Below are 17,469 nucleotides of genomic sequence, written 5' to 3' on the forward strand. Positions count from 1 at the left end.
TTTATTGTATGTAAATTATACCTTAGTAAACCTGATCCTCAATAAAGAATTTATACCATAATTCTAATATTTGAAAAATTATTTGATATACTAGTTTTTATAATATTAAACAAAAAAATCCTTAAGAAATGTATTAATTTTATTTGATTCCATTCAGGCTATGAGTCTTAAAGAAAACACATTTCTATTTGAGAATTCTGTTGTATCTTGGAGAAGGGTGAATTGTGAATTTAGGCAGAATGCCCACTTCACCACCTGCACATTTTATGAGGGGGAAAAAAAAACCTTTAAGATCATGTACAATAGCTGCAGTAGTTCATTTTTGAAGCAAAGAATATAGCGAGTACAAAAAAGAGAAAAACTGTTAAAAAAAAAGGGACTTCTCCTTCACTAGCTTCGGTTAGTGCTGTGACCTCAAATATCCTGACCGCAGGTGGATCTAGCAGGGGGCCATGCTAAGAAAGTACTCAGACTTCCAGAAACTACCTAGGAAAAACTAACAGCATTATAATCATTGATTTTTAAAATAAAGCTTCAGATTCACTGATAAATTTCCAGAGGTCTTCCACAAGCACTCATTTTAACACTCTGCCATCCGGCCCGAGCATGCTTGGGCCACCCCGGTAGTTGCCCGAGCTGGGTGTCCATCCACGAGGGGGGTGTGTGCTGGGGGTGAGGGTGGGGTGCCCTTCTTACCTTGTATCAGAGGAAGGTAAAGGTGGTATTGATCAAGTTCTCCACTGAAGACAGCAAAAGCCTGGCGCTTTAGCAGCATGGCTTTCTGCTCAAAACTCGAGAAGAGTTTTAAAGAACTGCTCTGCATGTCTAGAATAAATACAGCCAATACGTTCCATTTAGTGAGAAAACCGCAATCAGAGGTAAGTGACAGGACATTCATAATCGTGTCATTTCTATCCTTCCTGGTGAAAAATCATGGTCCTAAGTAATCATCGTCTCATGGTTATTATTGACATATTTATTAGGAAACATAAATACTTCTTGAAGGACATTTAACAATAGAGCATTAGAAGAGGATATGAGGGACAGACAATTACTCCTAATCAATTATGGTAAACCTATCACTACTTTCAAAAGTATTCCCCCCGTGGTAAAGCTGTAAGGAAAGGTTGTCGGGGCCTTCTGGTCAATGCACTGGAACCAGGAGGCTCATTCGTGAGTCCTGACACATTAGGCACGTTACATTATAGTTCGCAGCTTAGACGGCATCGCTGAAGATCCGAGGGGAGTCCTGAGCTATGTGGTAAAAGAGGATTATGAGGGGATCGGGCCTTTAAAAGTGTGATTTATGTGCAAGTAACATGCAACTTACTCATTAGATCTTTAAACATTGTTTTCTCGTGAGTCAGAAGATGGTCAATAATGGACTTCCAACTGGATATTAAAAAAAGCAAAGTTAATTAAATATGTAAGGAAGGACAGTCTGATTAGAGGCATCAAGAAAAGAACATGCCCCTTTGAGATCTATTAAAACCTGTTTCCTGAAAAGAAGTTAGTGAAAGAAACAGGTTTTAATACAAGGGAAAGCTGAGCAAAAGCTCTTCATTTATAAACTTAATGACACGGGCAAAGAATAACAAAGGAAAGAAAGAATAATTCCCAGCTTACAGTAAAAGAGAAACAGTTTTTTCAAGAGTTGCCCTTGTGATGATGGAAAGTAGGAGCAGTGATATCAAATACGACTAATTTTCCAAGTGGGCTCCCCAGAAGAGCAACAGCCTTTCAAGGTGAAAGGCGCAGGACCCCGAGGAGTCGGGGGTGGGAGGGCAGCAGGGCAAACTCTGGCTGGTCGCTACCCGCCATCAAGGCCATTGATAGAGACGTGAACACGATGGCGGAGAGCCACTGTGTGGTTCTGTTGACCTTCCAGGAAAGGGCGCAGGGAGTTCACCTCACATCTGTATTTCAGCAGCTGTGCCTTGCCGGCTGCACAGTCTCAGTGAGAACTGGTGAAGCGTGTGCTGAGACGCGGGATAAGGACAGCACGGCGTCACCAGCAGGCTCTGTCATCTTAGCGCTGGAGTACTCCAGGGGACACTGGAACCCTGGATTGTGCGCTCTGGGGATAACGTGCTCTCGTAACCAAAATCCTTTCGATAAAAAACGCACCTCTATATTTTTAAAGCACCCAACCCCCTGCCATGAATGCGGTTAACACGCGAGCTTGTGACAGGGCCGTCCTAGGAGCTGGGCTGAGGCTAACTGCTCCCATTTCAAGTAGGAGAACTATGTCAACCGAAACATTTTCTCCACGGGAGGATCTGCACCAGCCCTTTGTCAGAACAGCGTCTCTTACTGTGCACAGCAAGTGTCCATCTGAAAGAAAGCAGGGTCCAAGAATAACTCCAGGACTTCTTTCTTCCAGGCTCGCTTCGTATAGGCGTAGCCGCTCAGAGAGCTCAGCAGCTGAGCGCCGGCCCGGAAGCTGGGAGCGTTGTAGGCACTGAACACGGGTGGGGAGGGAAAAGGCTCAAGGTCAAAGAGTGTGCAAAGAAAGCCGCTTGGTGCCTTCCCCATACCCGATTTTGCTCCCTACGGGCAGGACACCAGGGAGAAGATGACATTACCTGTGATTGCGTAAGTAAGGAAACACATAATAAAGCAAGCGGGAGATCAAGGGCACCGCTTTCTCCTTCTCGTCACTTCGATAAACCATGTCCAGGAGAGATGCCAGGACCTACCGGAGCAGGATCACAAGGAAACAGAAACCTTCTGAGGCCAGCGACAGTAAGAATTAGTCCCCGAGGGGCACATAACCCAACAAGACAACTCCCTGGGGCAGCTGGAGGCTGGGAGAGCTCCGGAGGTCAGCAGGAGCGGCGGCCGGTACTCACTGGCCCAAGACTGGAGGGCCTGCGCCAAGCTCCGAGCCGGCCATCACACCACTGAGGGAGGACAAGTCAGGTGTGCACTGACCTCTGCCAGGAGAGACAGGGCCTGCACGCTGTACACCGACGGGGCAGACGCGGACACCATTGCTGAAGCAGCTGCGGTGACATCTGCTGACAGAAAGATGCATTTGTGCTTCAGTCATGGCGGATGGGCCACCATTTCTGCCCCTGAGACATCTCACAGGTGTGAGCGATGCACCCCAGCCTTGCACACTGAGGATGCACATACGTATCCCTCAGGGGTTCCTTTCTGTTGACATGTTCAAGTTCAGGAAGAAGCTGGGTATTGAGATCACATAAATCAGCGCTGACTCACCGTCCTCCTCCCCATCCCTCTTCTCAGCATTGTTCTCAGAATGTCCACATCCCCTTGGGTGATCCGTCTTACCCTCTGGGCCTCTGACCCCCGACCTCCTCTCTTTCAATAATCTGTTACTCTGGGTCACCCACTATCACCACCACACTCTTGGACTCACCAATTTCCCAAATCTCCACTTCCAGCCTCCCTCTCTGACCCCATCTTGCCCTTCCCGAACCCTTGCGCAGACCTCCAACCCTTTGGCCTGGCACCCTGACCACCCACCACCTCCCGGTCTGCCCTTCTCGCCTCCCCACCTCTACCATGGTCTCCCATCTACCTGGCAAACATCCTGGGCTCTTTTGCTGCTCTCTCCCTCTGAGGAACTCACCTGGAAAAATGCAAAGCTGGCTAAACCCCCAGATCAGCCTGTGGAGTTTCTGTGTAGTTGAACGCTCCGGAGAAAACCAAACAACGATGGAATAGATCTCACTTTCCTTCATGACCGTGAATCTCAAAAAGGGCCTGATGCTACCACATAGTCCTACCAGCCATGCCCCAGCGGTGTCCTGGCTTTCCTACTCTGCCGCGTCATTCTTGCAGGCCTTTCCTCAATAACCATCCACACTGTTCCCTTCTCAGCTGATAACCGCACCTATTTCACAGAGACAATTAATGGAAACGAAAGGGAACTCCCTCAGTTTGGCCACATCTCTATGTTCTCTGCGCTGTCTCTGGTTTTGATGCACATGCTCCTGGCTCCTATGGAAGAACAGTAATTCCATTTCTGACATCAAGCCTGGCCCCATGGCCATCAAGGGCTTTGCTTTCGAACTGTCCTTTCTCTCTTTGGTATTTATTTTTCCCCTCTCTGCTGCACATATCCGTCACATACAAATACGCTCGGGTATACTCCAATTTAAAAACAAGAACATAAGGGCTATTCTTTGGCCATTAGTTCTACTCGGTTATTGTCCTATTGACAAGTGAGCTTCAAGGAGTTCTCCACATTCGCGGCCTCCTCCACCTCCTCTCCGAGCCTCCTCTCCACCTGCTCCAGTGTTCCCTCCCTCCTTGTTCCCAACCTCCATGTTGTCAAGCCCAGTGGGTCTCTGTCGGACCTTCCACTGTGTTACTACTCCCTCCTCCTGAAAACACCCTCCTCTCATGTTTCATGACTCTGTGCTCTCTTGGTTTCTCTCCTACCCCAGTGACCACTTAAGCATCATTTCTGGCTCCTTCTCTTTTTTTCTGACATCTCAAATGTAATGCTTGCAAAACCAAGCTCAGTTTCCTGTTCCAGAATGTTCTTATTTTGGTCTTCTCCCCCTCGATATATTGCGTAAGCTAAAAACCAAAGTCATCCTTGATTGCCTTTTTCGTTAACCACCACATGCAGCCCATCAGCAAATTCTGCTGGCTCTGCATCTAAGTCAGCCCACCTTTCCATCACCCCTGCCTCCAAGCCAGCACTTTCTCTCACCCACACCACTGTAAAGTGCTGCTGACTGGCCTTCCCTTTTCCGCTCTCACTTGATACAGCCCTTACTGCTCTTAGCAGCCAAACTGTTGTTTTCTAAAGACGGAGGAAGAGCCCGTCACTGCTTGAAACACTTTAATGGCTGCCACAGCGAGTGGGATGAAATCTAAGCTCCTGACCAGGCTCCCCTTAAGCCCAGCCACCCTCAGCTCCCACTCAGGCCCCTGCCCCCTGCTCAGTAAGCTCCAGCCAGGCTGGTCTCCTGCTTTCTGGCCCACACCCACCGCCAGGACTTGCCATCCCTCTGAGCAGTGCCCTCCAGGTCTTTGTGCAGCTGTCCCCTAACTTCTCACTTCTCAGAGCAACTGTCACCTCCCTGAGGACACGCTCTGTCACATCTCCCTGCTCCCAGCTGCTCCTGGTAATCGGACTCTCACTGTCCTTAAACGAAGAACCACCTGAAATTCTCAGGGTCATTTACTTCTTCTTTTGATCTTTAAAAAGCTTTCATTTTGAAAGAACTTCAGATTTTCAAGAGTTGAAAGGTCCCTTTGTTAATGTGCTTTTTGCTTATCCTCTTCCATGCTGCCCGTGTGCCCGGTGCTGAAGGGCCCGCACGCGGGACACACCACCCGCGGGACACACCACCCGCGGATGTGGAGCGAGAAGCCGCACACCGGGGGCATGCACACAAACTTTAAATGGGGACAAACACATGATTTGAAGCCTCACTTTGTTTCATGCTTTCTATGGCCCATATGTATACACATAATTTAAGTAAAACAAGGTCATGACCTAAACACTCAGGGTTTTTGGTCCTCTATCATGAGCTAATTAGGTTTTATAGAGAAGCTCCAAAATCACTTCCAGCTTTGGAATTCTCTGATTTCTTTAAACAAAAATAAGGTAATTTTACTCTAGCATTATCTCGAGGTCAAATGAAATCATTGTGCAAAAGCCAGGCCCAGTGACCGTGGTCCGTCCAAGCAGTCGGTCCAGCCACTCTGGTGGAGCAGTTCCAGCTGTACACCAGCACGTGGGGTAGAAGTGACCCCGGGGGAGTGAGCCCAGCAGAGGCAAGAGCCCCCTTCTGAACCACAGCTATAAACACAGCCACAGCCTGAAAAGCCTCACTGCTGCTTTATGTCAGCAAACGCCAGGGCACGGCTTGTGGCAGCTTCATTACACAATCAAGGGAATTATTCTCCTTACGCAAACCACAAAACTAGTTGCCAAGCCAATACGGCAGAAGTAGCGGCCGGGGGACCACAGTCTGCCGAGTACGCCATCCTTCCTCCTCTTGGGGAGAGAAGCCCCTTCCGGTGGGCACTCGTTTCTCGAGGCTCCCATGCACCAGCCCTTCCCTCTCCTCCTCCGGGTCGGCGATGAACCACCCGGGACCTCCGCCATGAGACCTGGTTCACCTGAGCCAACTGCCTGATTCCTGCTATGCCTAGAACTAGACACCAACAGAGGGCTTTTCACTTACAGGAGCCAAAGTGGTTTTGTTCTTTTGTTTCTATTATTTCTGCTACCTGTGAGAGAAAAGAGCCCTGACTTCTTGGCTCTCTTTTGGTAAAGATCATAGACGTAGCTTTGAGCTGTTGCTGTAACTGTTGCTAATGACAATGAAAGACCCAGTAAAATATCGCAGGACAGCTTTTGAACATTGCCTTTGTGGTGGGTACTGTACTATGTAGTTCCTATTGAGAACTTACATGTAATTTTTTGCCCTTGTGTTCGTAAAACGAAGAGCAAACTGGTTTACTCGTTTGGTGTAACCTATACTGGGACTGGGCACACGCTCCTGTCCCCTGGTTAAATAATACCGAGAACTAGCAAAAACAGTTACTTTCTCCAAGATACACTTAATCCTGAAAGAACCACTGAAAACCGACTAAAACAGTTTATGTATGGAAACAGGCAGCGTGCTCGGCAAGATGCACTTCAGGACTCTCGCCCTGCGCTGTACCCACCCATCCAAAGCTCTGCCCAATCCCGACCAGTCCCCCACCCTAAAAGATCTGCCACAAAGGACTCGGCCAAGGCCCTGCACCCTACAAAGGTCCTCCCTGAACTCCCCCAATGAGACGCTGCTATGACCCTGCCAAGTCTGTCCCTCCCTGCAGTAGATCTGATAGCCTACGGTCTGCTTCATCGGCAGATCTGTCCGGTGGCCTTCAGGGCACTGGCGATGAACCACCTCCATGGCCGCATTTAAGGCAGACTCCTCCAGAGCACCTGGTTGGTCACGGCCCGAGTAGACAGGAATCTCCCCTCAGTGTCTCCTGGCTGCTCTCCTCAGAAGCTGTAACTGAGAGCAAGGCTGGGGTGTGCCGAGCCCATGTGACCTCCACTAGAAAAACCTTCACATCCCCGGCAGTGACGAGGCACAAGGATCACTGAGAGGCATGGGTGTGTAAGTCATAAAGAAAAGACACAATCTAATGACTCTAACCGCCTGACGACAGTTCGCTGGTTTACTGAATTTTCTTTCCACAGTTCCATTAAAAGAAAAACATACATCTCCATATTTTTTATATCCCATGGATTTCTTTCACCTAATCTGTGCAGATTATCCTGGGAAGCTACTTTCTTGGATTCTGCTCTAGGCTCAGTGAGGGCTGCCATGGTAGCATACATCACTCGGGGCTCTATCAGTGGAATCCTATTGTTTATTACACACAAATTATGTTGTAAACAGTAAAAACAAACTGTCTGCTTTTTTTTTTTTTTTTTTTTTTAAAGTAGGTTCAGTGCCCAGCATGGATCCCAGTGCGGGGCTTGAATTCGTAACCCTGAGATCAAGACCTGAACTGAGATCAAGAGTCAGATGCTTAACCAGGCGAGCCACCCAGGTGTCCCCAGACTGTTTTACTTTTAAGGAAAAACCAGACCCCCTTGCAGTAGCTGGCCGCAGGCATTGTTTTCTGACTGTCTCTGTACCTACCACACAAATCTTCCTCAGCATCAGATTCTTCTAGAGAGATCTGAGGCTGGGCCTTCACTTCCAGGTTTCTGCTTAGCCAGCTGGTTTGTTCCAAGGAAGAGCCAGCAATGCTCCCTACAGCTTCTAGGATTTTTTGAGTGACTTCCTGAGAGTAATGGAGAGAAAGAGGAAAGGAGGTTAGCTCAGAATCTAAAAACGCCTACAACAGCACCAACCAGCAGAAACACAATGCAGGTCACAACTAGAACCACACAGATAATATGCAGTTTCCAGGAACCACATTAAAAGATCAGAAGAAACAAGCTCCTAATGTTTAACTTCACATATCCAAAATACGATCAATGTGTAATCAATATAAAAATTAATGAGATTTCACACTTTTTTGCACGAGGCCTTTGAGATCTGATGCCTGTTTTATACTATAGCACATTCAGTTCAGATAGGCCACATTCCCAGTGTTTAACAGCCACATGTGACTACCGGCTTCAATACTGGCCACTGCAGGCACACCGCAGAGAAACGGCACCTGGGACATTCGTTTTCCGGTTTCTCGAGGACCACGGGTTCTTGCTAGAATTGCATCTTTCAATAACATACAAGAAACACAAAGAAATAAGTGAAATGGACTTGAGGGCGAAGTGACGAGTGATCCGTATCAGGAGCACAATCAGCGGAGAAGCGGGTCACATGGCTGTGACAGGGAGAGAAATGCTGAGCCCCTTTCTCAAGCCAGCATCACCAAGTGTCACCAGCGGAGACTGGCTGCAGGTCCTGGGCATCTGAGAATCGAACCACCCTGACTTCCGCTGTGCTGTGTTTAGGCAGGAGGCAAGAGCATGTCCACCAGCCTGTGGCAGGCAGGGGCGCACTTGAGGGAACTGCCTTGCCCTGAGCTTACGCAGAGGTGTGGTGTGGCTAACGGTGGCGAAAAGAGCAGGAAATGGGACTGAGAGCTCAGAGGAGGTCCCACTTCCCATGCAGTGAGTGATGGGGAAGAAGGGCAGGCCCCGCCTCAAAGCAGGGGTGAGGAGCTGGCATCAGGAGGTTGAGCAGAAGCGGCTGCAAACGAGCACGGGCGAGATGCACCAGCCGTACCAGCTGTGCTAACACCACAGCCAAAGCTATGCCCAGAATGCACTGAAGGGAGGGGTGTGCTGTGGGCAATGGGCCACAAAGTGGGGCCTTGAGTGGGGAGTTCGGGAAGTGCCGTCCAGGCACTGGTCACACAGCATCCGGGCTTTAATGATGCTTCCGTCGTGACAACTGGAGGCCAAAGGAGACCCTGGGTTTCCTAATGATGCCCGACTGTGCTTCAGACAGAGCTCCAGTGGTTCAGCAGCGGGAACTGGACAAACCATTCACCAATGCCCGGGATCGTAAGGATTCGCAGAATTATCGCCAGAGCATAAAACTGATACATGTCCCAGCTGAAATTGAAGCCTTGGCTCCCAAAATCCCTGAATCACTGATTCTCATGGTTGCACAATAGTGACTTCCTCACTCCATCACTCTTTTTATTTGTTGCCTTTCTACTCTAAGATTTCCCTTCTCCTAGGGTAAATTTCACTCTGATTTTTCAGGATTTTTGAGATTTCCTACGAGTATATAGTACTTTAATAATGGGGGAAAGCAGGGGCGCCTGGGTGGCTCAGTGGGTTAAGCCGCTGCCTTTGGCTCAGGTCATGATCTCAGAGTCCTGGGATCGAGTCCCGCATCGGGCTCTCTGCTCAGCGGGGAGCCTGCTTCTCTCTCTCTCTGCCTGCCTCTCTGCCTACTTGTGATTTCTCTCTGTCAAATAAATAAATAAAATCTTTAAAAAAAAATAATAATGGGGGAAAGCAACGTTTGCAGGGAAGGCATCAGTATGGACGGAGTTATTAATGTAACGCTGCCAAGGCGGCTCCGGCCGCATCCGGTACCCTGGGGAGTGGGGGCACCCTGTCATCCCACAGTGGACTGCTCAGGTCTGACACGAGACCTCAGGCAGGCAACTCTGGCCCGGGTCTGTGGAGCCCTCTGAAGACAGTAACAGCAGAAGCCAGCTGTGAGGACAAATGCGAATCTAAGAACGATTCTGCCCAGTGTTGCCGATCCACAGGCACGTCCTCTAAAGGTGGACGCCACTCCCGGAACGGGCACGTCTCCTGAACTTCTCACACACAGACCTGCAGGTCCTTCTGGTCCTTCTTGCTTTCCAGGTTGGGAGTTCTCGTCACAAAGTCGTTCAGCATGCTGTTGAGAGACAACCAGCTTCAGACTAAGAATGCTGCAGAAACAAGGGGTGTCCTGGCAGAAACACGCGGTAACATGAACGCTGGGTCCCAATACCTGAGAAGCAGAAAGTATCCTGGGGGAGCTAGGTTCAACTGGACGGATTCCTTCAACACGCCCAGCAATGAAGGGAAGTTCTCTTGCAAGGCTGTTACTGGGAGCCTGTATTAAAAAAAAAAAAAAAAAGGAGAAACAAAACAAAACAACAGAAAAAAAAAAGAAACAGGAAAAAATACCCAACTGTGAACAAGTCAAAACACATATTACAAGCACATTTTAGGATTTTAGGTCCAGGCAGTTGTAAAGCAGAGGTAAGATGGAGTATCTGGCTGACCTGTTTCTTTTTTAGATTAAAATACGCACAAATGAAATTTGTGTACTCGGACAAGAACCCAGAGTGTGGAGACCAGAAATCCTGCCGCTGACAGGTCAGATGCTCCTGGTTTCCTGTCTATCAAATAAAGGCCTTGAACCAGAGGGCTGTCTGATCCCTTGGGCCTGTCCAGCTCGAGTATCCGGCCTCCCCAGTGCTGCTGGTACTAGTTGGCCCCCAGGTCCCAAGGTCACCCGTCAGGAAGCTCATCTTCGGCAGCTGTCACAGCGAGCCCGAGCCGTACAACATGCAGCAGCTCAGCCGCAGCCCAAGGGCCCTGGGTTCAAGGCCTGGCGCCTGACGTACCGCCTCGGGAGTGACCTCAGCAGGTGCCTCCTCTGCAAGGGGACGGTAAAATCCGAACCTGCTGCTGCTCCAGCAGCTCACGGATCACTCAGACCGCTGTGGCGGACGCCGCATGGCAGCTACCACCAGGAAAGACGTGACTGGCTCCTCGCTAAATCCCAGAGGAAGGAACTCGAATGATGCTTGGGTGAAGCACCAACAGCTGGTCTGTACTGCACCCCAGGCCCGGGGACTCCTGCCATTCTGATCCCCCTTGATCGAGCCTCCTGCAACCTCAGGATGCGGTGAATTCGAACCACGGAACGGGAACTGTGTTAACCAAGGAGCCCGTATCTGGTCGTCGGGGCACCTGACAGCGTAACTCCTGCCACACATGTGAGGACTGGGTGGCATCCTTGGGGGGGGGGCTCTACCCCCACTTCCCCTTGTTACCGCAACAGAGATGGCCCCACACAGTGGAGGGGTTGCGAGCTGTACCCGGATGTGCCGTGTAAGACCCGAGCAGCCTGGGAAGCTTTGTTTTCCACCCGTGGGAAATCAAAAGCACTAGTGAGCTCAGGACACCCAGGCAGAAGCCACGGGAAAACACTGAGGACAGCACCCAGAAGAACCATTTCTCCTTTTGCTAAAGGAAGTCTTTAACACGTTTAACACTGAACATAAAATGTCTGACCTATAGCACCCGGATTTTATAAAATCAGATTAGAAACAATCTGAGGGGTTTGAAGTGGCGGGGGGGTGGGCGGTTGGGGTACCAGGTGGTGGGTATTATAGAGGGCACGGCTTGCATGGAGCACTGGGTGTGGTGAAAAAATAATGAATAATGTTTTTCTGAAAATAAATAAATTGAAAAAAAAAAAAGTCAGATTAGGTCTCTGTGGAAGGAAAAGTAAGGTCATCAGGGTGTTCTCACACCTCAGGAGGAAACTAAGACCCTGTCAAGACATTTTCTGAACTAAGGCTCTCCAGTTGTCAGCAAGTACCATCAACGTTCCATTTAGAATCACTGCAACAGCATGTATCATTGAGACGTGTTTGGGAAGGGCTGCGTTACCTTTGGACGAAAGCGTAGCAAAACTGCAACACGGGGATATCCACAAGGGATGCTTTCTGAAAATAAAAAGTGAAACCAATGACTCCAAGTTGGTAGGAAATGAGGTTAAAAAAAAAAAAAAAAAGAATTACAATACAAAACGAAACTAAGTCTATATCCTCACCAAGCAAAGGTTTTTAAGCCAGAGCGTTTCAAATACAGTAACACGCAGGAATGCATCCCACAGGTGCAACAGAACAAAGCTATGAGGCCCTGAAGCATTACTGACCTTCCTAGCAGACTTCCAGGGTGAGCCCACAGCAGGCTTTTAACAAGTATTCAGGGAAAAGTTGGTGTAATAACTGAACCTCCCTGAACAAAAAGGTGGTGGCCGATGCGGACCCTCACTAGCCTCACTAGTGCGTGCAACTAGCTCCAGACAAGAGACGGTAACAAAATTCTAATTCTTAGCTCAAGGAATTTCCTCACACTCAGGCCAGACAGCTTCCCTGAATCCCAAGTGGCTGCAACTGCTTAGAAACTGGTTTTGAAAACACATTTCCGCCCTCCTTGCTTATAAGAAGTTATCTGTGGAGGTTACGGAACTTGAATTAATTAAACTAACTACAAAAATGTAGTTCTGTTACTTGCACAGCCAAAAACCAGCCAGTCGTGCTAACTGAATTTATTTATTTATTTATTTTTAAAATTTTTTTTGGACAGAACCGGCTGAGACTTTATTTGGGACAAGACACTCAAATTGGCTTTTAGTTGGAGGCATGGACAAGAAGGGGAGCTCAGGCCATAGTTGAGGCTAGGGCTTGGGAGGGCCCCATAGGTCGAGCTCAGGCCGCCTGAGAAGCCGCTGGTGGTCTTAGTATGGATACTCATGTTCTGCATCCCAGACTCCAGCCGGCTCTCCTTGCCCTCCAGCAGCTTGCGGTAGGTGGCAATCTCAATGTCCAGGGCCAACTTGACGTTCATGAGCTCCTGGTACTCGCGCAGCTGACGGGCCATGTCCTGCTTGGCTCGCTGCAGGGCGGCCTCCAGCTCAGCCACCTTGCCATTGGCATCCTTAATGGCCAGCTCCCCGCGCTGCTCAGCATCGGCAATGGCAGCCTCCAGGGCAGCCCTCTGGTTTTTGAGGGCCTCAATCTCAGCCTGGAGTCGGCTGATGCTCCGATTCATCTCAGAAATCTCCGTCTTCGTGCGACGGAGGTCATCCCCGTGCTTCCCAGCCAATGTCTGCAGCTCCTCGTACTTGATCTGGTACATGGTCTCAGCCTCAGCCCGGCTACGGTTGGCAATGTCCTCATACTGGGCCTTGACCTCGGAGATGATGCCGTCCAGGTCCACGGAGCGGCTGTTGTCCACGGATAGGACCACAGACGTGTCCGAGATCTGGGACTGCAGCTCACGGATCTCCTCTTCATACAGCTGCCTTAAGAAGCTGATCTCGTCGGTCAGCCCTTCCAGGCGGGACACGAGTTCTACCTTGTTCACGTAAGCTCCGTCCACATCCTTCTTGATGAGGACAAATTCATTCTCCATGTCTGCACGCTCTTTGAGCTCCTCCTCATATTTATTCTTGAAGTCCTCCACCAGCCCCTGCATGTTGCCAAGCGTGCTAACTGAATTTAAATAAAACAAATAAATAAATAAAAACCCCCACGAGCCATGTGAGACCTAGTGTTTTGTTTGCAGAGGCTCGACCTGGAGGCAGCCCGCTCTGGGGTGGCAGCCAGCACGCCGCAGGAAGGCACCACTAGTGCACAGGGTCACTGTCCTGACACTTGTCGCTTGCTCAGGGTTATAAACACAAAGTCACTGCGGATCCGACGGCCCCTAGTCCCCGCTCCTCTCTTCGGGGTCGATCAATATTTATGTACAAGAGTGAAAGGCAGCAAGACTACCCGGCAGACGTGGGAGACCCAACAAAGGCCCCGGATGTCTGCCACATGCACAGCACATCTGATTCCTTGTTCCATCCCCTGGCTGCACGGCTGGCCTATCCTCTTTCCTCAACAAGGACACAGCTAACTGGGGGCAGAAATAGTTTCACCACTTAGGATTCCTTACCACCGAAGCACACAGCTGATTTTCAATTTTGGGACAAAGGAAGGGGACCAGGGCCCTGAGCGCAACTGACTCTTTGGAAGCCATGACAGGCCTGCCACGCACAGACGTTTCTGCAGAGGCTCCCCGGTGCCATGTGCCAGGGGCCCTTTCGGAGGCGGCGTCCAAGGGAAGAGCTCTACCCTAAGACAGGTGAAGCTACAAAAACGGCTCAAGAAATTCTCAGTCAGTTTTCTCACTTACAGGTGAGATGAGGATGAAAAGATGGCGGATTCCCAGGTTCAGCTTTTCTTTGCCATCCCCAGTGTGATGACCTTAACATCCAGAGCTGTATTCCTTTTATTCATTATAAAAACTTTTTATTGTGGTAAAATATATATACGTGGGGCTCAGATGGTTGAGCATCCAACCCTTGATTTCAGCTCAGGTCATGATCCAGGGTCCTGGGATGGGGCCCTGCGTCAGGAGGGAGTCTGCTTGAGGATTCTCCCTCTCCCTCTGCCCCAACCCTACTCGCACTCTCTCCAAAATAAATAAATCTTTAAAATATACCTAAAATTTGCCATTTTAACCATTTTTCAGTGTCCATTTCGGTGGCATTAACATTCACATCATCGCCATCCACTGCGGCAACCATCGCCACCATGCACCTCCAGAACTTCATGTTCCCCAAAGGAAACTGTCCCCATTAGACAGGAACTCCTGTTCCCTCTCCTCCTGCCTCTGGCAACCACCTCACTCCCTTCTGTAGAAAGTATGTACGCAACAGGCTACTCCCGAGACCGCAGGTATGTGGAATCACGTTTTTGTGACTGGCCTCACTTGGCATGTCCTCCAAGTTCACCCACTGTTACAGCAGGTGTCAGAATTAACTTCCTTTTTAAGGCTGAATGATATTCCACTGCACGGATAGATCTCGTTCATTTATCCAATCATCCATCAATGGATACTTGGGGTTGCTTCTACCTTTTCACTATTTTGAGTAATTCTACTATAAACACTGGTGTACAAATACCTGTTGGAGTAAAACTGTTATTAAATAACCATCTTGTCCACTCCACCAGTTTTCATTTAGGGAATTATTCTTATTTTTTTCCTAACTATTTTATTTTTAAACTTTTTTCATTTTTTATTCTATTTTATTTATTTTTAAAGATTTTATTTATTTATGTGACACAGAGAGAGAGAGAGAGAGACGGTAAGAGAGAGAATACAAGCAGGGGGAACAGCAGAGGGAGAGGGAGAAGCAAGCGCCCCATAGAGCAAGGAGCCCAACGTGGGGCTTGATCCCAGGACCCTGGGATCACGATCTGAGTCAAAGGCAGACACTTAACAGCTGAGCCATCCAGGCACCCCTATTTATTTATTTTTTAAAAGATTTTATTTATTTAAGAGTATGTGCACGTAGTGGTGTACATGAGTAGGGAGGAAGGGCAGATGGAGAGGGAGAAGCAGGGTCCCTACTGCATGGGGAGCTGGACGTGCGGCTTAATCCCAGAACCCTGAGATCGTGACCTGAGCCAAAGGCAACTGCTTAACCCAGGCGCCCCTTTCCTGACAATTTTAAATCATGTGATAGGAGGCAATTATTTCAAAGTCAAAATAAATCCTGGTTCTATCAAATTAAGTAAGAATAGCTTCTATACTTACAATGAGGCACCCTGCTTTGGTAAACACAAAAAGCTCTGGGGTGCCAGGCTGTCTCATTCAGTGGAGCGTGTGACTCCTGATCTTGGGGTCATGAGTTCGAGCCCCACATTGGGTGTAGAGATTATTTAAGAATAAAATCTATTTTTTTAAAAAAGGCTCTAACGGCATAAAAAAAATGCTAAACCACAAAGTCCTCTCTGTTTCAAAACCACCGCGCATGACTGGCAAAGGCCTCGAGGCGGCAAGGACTCTCTTGGCTGCTGTGTGGAAGCGGAGCAGCGCAACTCTGGGAGCTTCACGGTTCCATTCCGGTGCCCTTTACCCAGCACTGCTGCCACCGCGGCCACACGAAGCTCTTCCTTCTCAGAATGCCTCGAAGGAGTCCTGTCCCCGGACCTGTACTTTTCACTTTTACATAAAAATTACACAAACTTTTAACCTGCCCTTTGATAAAAATGTTCCTCTTCTCTCTGAACTCTGGTCAGGGCTCTCTTCTCGCCTAGGCCCGTGGGGACTAGGGCTTTCAGCAGGACTGACTCCATGCCCTAACCTGAACAAACAGTGCTGTGGTTTCTAGCAGCTCAAGGTGGGGTCCATCATAATGACCACTGCCCCTTAAAATGCTTGCCCAAGAGAGCTCAAGGCTGCCAAAACGATTTGCCATTTGTTGAGTCAACACGGGGTAGGATCCTGACCTCCCTTCTCAGAGCATTTATTAAGAAAAGCATTATTATAAATCCTTCAAGAGGTACATGCATCCCCTACAATAGAAAATGTCTTTCTCAAGGACCTGGGAGACATCCTCGGACATACTGCCACTGAAAGAGACAGGGCCCCTGTGTCCCAGGCTCCTGGAGTGTAGGAGCCTGCCTGCCACAAGCCCCAGTCAGCAAACCCAGGTAACCCACTCACAGTGACCAAGTCCTCTCCACCCCCCTTTGGAATTTTCCACTCCCTGACTTTGTTGGAGGCCCTGCTTGTTCACCCTTCGTGCTCCCCCGTTTTCCGGCTCAAGTACACTGCTGCCCCTGCACAAACCAGAACTGAGGTCAGCTCTCTCCCCCAATACAGTAGCTACTGAACAAAGTCAGTCTTTGCCACCTCTACGCAGTATCTGGCTCTGCTTCCCCAGGATGCCTTTCAGGCTGCAGGTACTTGGTAAGAACCCATTCCTGGGCAGGGCGTGTCGCAGCCGGGGTGTACAGATGAAAGAAGGGCCCGGCCTCCTGCGGCAACCACCTTCAAACAGGTGCACCGAAGCCCATTAGGCACACCTCATGGGGTCTCCCCCAAGCCCAGGAGAACACCTCCGTTCCCCTGCCCCAGGAAATCCAAGTTGCTCCTTCGACCTCTGCTTCCCTTCCAAACACAATTTATAAGACGCGGAGACAGGCGGGTGCTGCGCGTCCATCCGGAACATCCCCAGGCTTCCCACCTCATCCCCTCGGATTTGCGGCGGCCTCTTCACCACCTCCTTCGCCAGGTGCAACACCGTGTCTGTCTGCAGGGTGCTGAGCGCACAGATCAGGTCGACAAGGGTCAGCTGGGATGCACTTGCCACCGGGACAATCTGCCAAGGCAAAAAAATAGCTCCCTTAAAGGTCACAGAGAGAAAACAAAAATAATGGTGTACAGAAAGTATTCTACAATAGCGGCCCCACGGAGAAAGAGCTTTAATCTTTTAAGTAAATATTTAAACAAAAATTGGGTAAAGGACTCTACTGGTAGGGATAAAGAGGAAGTTGAGCATTTAATCATAGGAACGTAGTCATCATCTGACATACATTAGGAATAACAGGGGCAGGCGATGATGGGGCAGGGACAGTGGTATGTTCGAGCGCAGAAAGCATGTCATTTCATTTTTTTAAAAAAGTAATCTCTAGGGACGCCTGGGTGGCTCAGTTGGTTGAGCAGCTGCCTTCGGCTCGGGTCATGATCCCAGCGTCCTGGGATCGAGTCCTACATCGGGCTCCTTGCTCGGCAGGGAGCCTGCTTCTCCCTCTGCCTCTGCCTGCCATTCTGTCTGCCTGTGCTCGCTCTCTCCCTCTCTCTCTCTGATAAATAAATAAAATCTTTAAAAAAAAAAAAAGTAATCTCTATACCCATCGTGGGACTCAAATTCA

At 49.2% G+C, this 17,469-nt stretch overlaps 1 protein-coding gene and 1 pseudogene across 5 annotated transcripts in view; both read right to left on the reverse strand.

Annotated features, from left to right (window-relative positions):
- The window catches only part of DOP1B (DOP1 leucine zipper like protein B), a 111,443-nt gene that overhangs the window by 12,714 nt on the left and 81,260 nt on the right, over positions 1 to 17,469 (reverse strand). For 4 of the 5 annotated variants that reach the window (XR_006384953.1, XM_044250947.1, XM_044250945.1 and 1 more), the window contains exons 23-32: positions 16,782 to 16,916; positions 11,642 to 11,697; positions 9,966 to 10,070; positions 9,803 to 9,869; positions 7,638 to 7,782; positions 2,935 to 3,020; positions 2,586 to 2,695; positions 2,315 to 2,461; positions 1,331 to 1,392; positions 697 to 825 (exon numbers count right to left, since the gene is read on the reverse strand). Coding sequence is in view for 4 of the 5 variants with exons in the window: in XM_044250947.1 (XP_044106882.1) it covers positions 697 to 825; positions 1,331 to 1,392; positions 2,315 to 2,461; positions 2,586 to 2,695; positions 2,935 to 3,020; positions 7,638 to 7,782; positions 9,803 to 9,869; positions 9,966 to 10,070; positions 11,642 to 11,697; positions 16,782 to 16,916 (1,042 nt within the window). In the remaining variant the exon portion in view is untranslated. The remainder of the gene's footprint in view (positions 1 to 696; positions 826 to 1,330; positions 1,393 to 2,314; positions 2,462 to 2,585; positions 2,696 to 2,934; positions 3,021 to 7,637; positions 7,783 to 9,802; positions 9,870 to 9,965; positions 10,071 to 11,641; positions 11,698 to 16,781; positions 16,917 to 17,469) is intronic. The other variant, XM_044250946.1, reaches the window with a different exon arrangement.
- Positions 12,414 to 13,238, reverse strand: LOC122908304 (annotated as a pseudogene).

Source organism: Neovison vison, chromosome 6, assembly GCF_020171115.1.
Source record: "Neovison vison isolate M4711 chromosome 6, ASM_NN_V1, whole genome shotgun sequence".
Lineage (NCBI taxonomy): Eukaryota > Metazoa > Chordata > Mammalia > Carnivora > Mustelidae > Neogale > Neogale vison.